The sequence below is a fragment of the Sorghum bicolor genome, chromosome 5, assembly GCF_000003195.3.
Source record: "Sorghum bicolor cultivar BTx623 chromosome 5, Sorghum_bicolor_NCBIv3, whole genome shotgun sequence".
NCBI lineage: Eukaryota > Viridiplantae > Streptophyta > Magnoliopsida > Poales > Poaceae > Sorghum > Sorghum bicolor.
The window spans coordinates 10,815,694-10,820,949 of record NC_012874.2 but is presented as its reverse complement, the minus strand read 5'-3'; the positions used below and the strand labels follow the sequence as shown (position 1 = coordinate 10,820,949).

General features: G+C 51.2%; 1 protein-coding gene across 1 annotated transcript; it reads right to left on the bottom strand.

Moving 5' to 3' along the window:
* LOC8057118 (pectinesterase) lies at positions 319–3,293 on the bottom strand. Its single transcript, XM_002449181.2, has 2 exons — positions 1,987–3,293; positions 319–1,162 (listed from the first exon to the last, which is right to left on the bottom strand). Exons 1-2 carry the CDS (start codon positions 3,095–3,097, stop codon positions 477–479), a joined length of 1,797 nt encoding a protein of 598 aa, XP_002449226.2. The 5' UTR covers positions 3,098–3,293; the 3' UTR covers positions 319–476.

Sequence of the window (5,256 nt, the reverse complement as noted above, 5' to 3'; positions counted from 1 at the left end):
CAATCTCTGCAAACCCTAATTTCTACACTGCTTTGATCTAATGCATCTATTCAATCTATCATGCTGCTCTAATGTCAATGCCATGTCATCATTTTTCTTAGTCGGCACACTAATTAATTATTATCATGGAAAATTAGAAACCATCCTTCTCCTACTTTACACAAGCACGGGGCCAAAATTCTGGTACACGTAGCCAATCTTTCGGTTACATACAAAACATTGGCCAAATTACTCTGGCAGTGCCAAAGTTTTTATTTGAGTGAGCAACCGCACAGACCGATCTCTTTAATTCAAACGCTCAAGAGGTCCCTCAAAGTTGGCTTCCACGACGTGACAGTTGTGTTTCAACTTTTTTTCATCATCATTTATTTATTCATTAAAATTTTTGGTTCATCCGAGACCTAAGTTAATCGGTCCCCGAACACCGAATACGTTATACGTACGTACACACGCATATATGCGTACGGACACTCAGCTCACAGTCCTGAAATGTAGTTCACTCCAGTGCCACCCAACCACGCGTCTCCAACGATGAACTCCGCCACGGTAAACCTCACGGCATCCGACCTGGACAGTGACGTGTGCACTCCAGGCCACGTCACACGCCGGCTGGTCCCGGCGCCAGGCCCGGTGTTGCCGTACTCCCCATAGTACAGCGTGCTGAGAGCGAACTGCCCGGACCACTCCAGCCACCCCGCCGGCGAGACCGACCGGTCGAGGAAGCTCTCCATGACGACGGTCCGGGAGTACCTCCGCCACGGCCGGCCGAGGTAGACCGGCGTCGCCGTCCCGGCGAGGTCCGGCGCGGCGGTGACCCTGCACCGGTGGATGGAGATGCCGGTGTTCTGGTTCGGGTCCGTCCGGCCCTGCGCCGTCACCGTGTCCTCCTGCCCCGGGCTCGGCCTCCGCGCCTGGATGTCGCAGCTCTGCAGCACCACGGCGGCGTTGCCGAAGATGAAGTCCACGGTGCCGGCGATGTCGGTGCCGGCGTAGAACTGCCGGCCCGAGTGGACGTAGAGCGTGTCCTGGTACGCCTGGATGCCGCACTGGTACACCACCGAGAGGTCGCCGCCGACGCGCAGCGCCACCGCCTGACCCTTCCCTGCTCCGGCGGTGTTGAGGATGGTGAGCCCCTTGGCGATGAAGCCCGACCCCATCGCAGCTGTACCATACGCGTAAAGGTCACCAAAAGGTGTTAGTATTAGTGTTAGTGTTAGTGTTGCTACTACAAGTAGAATGTGTAGAAGACAACAATGGGAGTGTACTGTCAAGCACAAATAACAAAAGGATCGGAGAAAAAGGGTGAAGACGAGTGGGCGACATGGCAAGTGAGACGTCGCTGTCGACGCTGCATTTGACGGTGCCCCATGCATGCATGGTGGTGCAACCACATGAGCCATGCATGCATTGATGCTTCGTACAGATGGTGTGTGCTACAGGTGTAGATGAGATGTCAACAGAACACAGAGCATGGAAATGCGTAGGCAACAAACGATCGATCAAATCGAACCAATGCAACGCATCTTTCGCTTTGCATGCTTTGCCCATTTGCATCTAGCTGTAGCCTGTAGTACGTGCAAAGGTAGCTGTAAACCCTACCAAATTTTAGCTAGGAGCTCAAGCTTTTTACATTTGCAGACTGAAGAGGTTTCCAACTTTGCAACCACTAAGGCCTTGTTTAGTTCACCCCCAAAACAAAATTTTTTTCAAGATTCCTCGTCATATCGAATCTTACGACACATGCATAGAGCACAAAATATAGACGAAAATAAAAACTAATAATTGCACAGTTTACCTATAAATCACGAGATGAATCTTTTAAATCTACTCCATGATTGGACAATATTTTTTAAATAAAAACAAAAGTGCTACGGTCCCGAAAACCAAAAAGTTTTCGGAACTAAACAAGGCCTAAGCGTGTAACCTTTTGTGCTCCAGAGAGAAGATGAATAATGCAGACGCGTAGAGCATCACGTAGGTACGTACCGACGGTGGCGGAGGCATAGGTGGTGTAGCCTTCGCCGGCGCTCTTGTGGCCGACGATGACGCTCTTCCCCTTTCCGTCGCCCATCAGCATCACGTTCTTCTGCTTGCTCGAGATGCTCACGCTCTCCTCGTACCTCCCGGCCTTCACGTGTATCACCTTCCTCCCGCTGCTGCCACCGCCGCCGCCGGTGACGGCCGCGATCGCCTCGTTGATGCTCCGGTGCGTCCCGCTGCCGTCCAGCGCCACCACTGCGTCCGCCACGATGGCGCCACCACTCGCTCCCGCGGAGAACTCCAGGAGGTTCCGGTCCTGTTGGGTCACCCAGGACGGGAACGCCGTCGTCGTCGCTGCTGGCGTCGACGGCGACGAGGAGCCGGACGGTGAGCTTCTGCTGCTGCTGCTGCTCTCGTGACCCTTGATCTTGTTGACGTGCAGAGCCAGCGCGGTGGCGATGAACTGGGAGAGCGCGGAGACGCGCGCGCGCACGGCGTCGCGCCCCGCGGTGTCCGCGTCGGCCGCGAGGCTGTCGCCGCACGTGGCCTGGTTCGTCAGCGCGGCGCTGAGCCACGTGGTGACCCCGTCCGCGTCGCCGCCGCCGCCCCCCGCGCCCGCGGCGGCGAGCGCGTCGCCCAGCTGGTCCAGGCTGATGTCGAGCAGCTCGGCGCAGTCCTGCACGCCCGGCGGCGGACGATGCGCGGCGCCGCGGGGAGGAGGACGACGACGATGCGCCGCCGAGACGTTCCGCGCCACCGCGCGCGCCGACAAGGCCCGAGCCATCGCGTACTGCACGGACGCCGCGAAAGGGTCGGCGGCGCTGCTGCTGGATGATGATGATGAGCCGCCTGGTGGCGGCGCCGGCGACGACGACGACGAGAGCGCCGTCTCGCACGCGCTCGGGTACGGCGTCGTCTGGCAGATCGCGGTGACGTTCATGGCGGTCGACGACGGTGATGCGGTGGTGCCGATCGTCGACGAAACGACGACGACGGCACCGTCGTCATGCTTTGGTTCGGTGGCCGCAGGCGCGACTCCCGTCGCGAGAGCTAGCAGCACCACCACTGTGGCCATGGCGCAAGGCCATGCGGCAAGGACCGCCTCTAGCCTTCGCATCTCGCCCCGGCCTCTCTTGAGTGTGTGCTCTTGTTAGTTGCACAAATGCAAGTCTCATACGTATAGCTGCACACTTCTGCTTGGGTCTTCTTGGCTGCTGATATATAGGCTAGAGGCGTAATAGGTATCGGAAAGTTATTGGCACCAAACCATGCATTGCTCGTTGTGTGTGGACAAATGCCGTTTTCACCAATGTGGTAGAAAGCTAAGGGGATGCATGAGAGAAACCTAGCAATGTGTGTTGTTGTGTCATATACCTCACGTTAAGGCCTGAGTACGTGGGGTTTAGCTAGGGTTTATTACGACATGCATATGCTTGGTAATTAATTAATATTGACTACAGTAAACAATCCTCCTCCATGCACATGCATACATATGGAGATATGGAGTACTGTTACATGCATGCATGGTGTGGGATATGGGCATTGGGCAAGCTCAGCTCTTGCTGTGATAGGAGGAGCCATGCCATGTGGAGACGTGGAGCAAGAAATGGTCCATGTGTACATGCATGGATGGATCAAAGGCGAGGAAACGTTCCCGCAACATGGCGCACGCCGGACAAAGGTGAAAGTAGCAACGAAAAGCCACAACACAGGTTTTGTTGCTGCTCTCTTGGCTTATCTAGCTCGTACGTCCATGGACACTTTCGTTCCGTTAGTAACATATGCCTTCATTCCCCAGATGATGGAAGTTGAAACAACTTTTGACATGGTTGATGCGTGCGATGTCGGAGCTAATAACCTGACGACTTTGATTGAACGATCTTGACGTACGATCTCGATTAGTGCTAATCTAAATGACCTACTTGTATATGTATGCTGGCCTATATATAGGTCAAGTGTGGTTATCACACGTACAGCTTTGTGTCGCTATTATCTATCTAATTCCGCGCACACAATCACAAGTATATACTAAAGCAGATTGAGCCGTCATCCAATCTTGAGTTTACGATCGATAAGATACCTCAAGGATAGGAGGTGGACATAACAGTCCAAACAAGCAAAGCATTGACTGATCTTGACGTGTGATCTTGATCAGTGCCAATCAGGTGACCTGATTAGTTGCTGATAAAAAAAAGATTGTTAGTTATACTTTGATTTTTATCATGAGTAGGTTTCAACTCGTCTCTGTAAATTGACTCTGACTGCTTTGTGAAAATTATCTGCATAGTAGCGTAATAATAAGTTATGATTCAAGCTCGATACTAAGACAGGGAGAGTGGTTAGGGAAAGGCCATCTCTGAGACCCACTTGCACGTAGAAAAGGCTTGGCGGCTTTCCACGAAGTTGCCTGACCGACAGGGAGATTGGCCCAGTGAGGGCATTCTTGCGAGAGGCTCCAACAAGGACAAGGGGGAAGCTTGCATGCTTCATGCCTCAATAAAATTATTGGCATCATCGAATGGGAGTTTGCATCTCTATTGCCCTTTACCTTCCATACTTTTGTACCTTAGTTGTGTGCTTACATTCATAGCTTAGTGTGATAGGATTTGAACAATATAGGATGCATATAGCTGTTTTTTGCGGTAGAGATAGCAACACACCTAACAAACATTAGTTGCACATATAGAAAATTTATTTATTGTAAAGGTTTTGACTAGGTTGTTTTAGAGGCCATAGTTCAGAAATAGTTTTTAAGTTCCATAATTCAATCCATTCTCTTAGGTGTCATGGTCCCTTCAACGCACTAGCGAAACCGTATTTGTTTCTATGAAAACACTAGGCCTATTTGGATTAGCTAAACTTTTTATAAGTTGCAATAGCTGGTGGGAGCCAACTAATAGCTATTTATAATAAGTTGGGTGATCGAATAGTTAAAATTAAGTTATAAGCTAGACTATAACGTAACTTGTTCATATTAGCTAGAACTTTTCTAGAGTTAGCAAATTATTTCCGTTAATCCAAACATATATATCCTTAGTTAGAGCATTGATCTTCTATTGTTCCAAAAAATAAAGAATTGGTGAATCACTGAGCTTTCCATGTTGCTAAAAAACGTTGGGAGCACATTTGGTTCCTCTAACCATTTCCAAAATCTCGCTCCTAGAGAAAAGATCAATCCCAAATGAAGGGTTGTTGGTGGCAGCTTGGTTTTCTTCACATGCATGTAGATCACGCCCGCCACCTGTAGTCACACCGTCGCCGCCCCCAGCCACACTC

Excerpts from the sequence above, each read along its gene's own strand:
- LOC8057118 (XM_002449181.2), bottom strand. The coding sequence starts at position 3,097 with ATGCGAAGGCTAGAGGCGGTCCTTGCCGCATGGCCTTGCGCCATGGCC. Across the intron at positions 1,163-1,986 it reads CTATGCCTCCGCCACCGTCG|CTGCGATGGGGTCGGGCTTC; the intron begins GTACGTACCTAC and ends CGTATGGTACAG.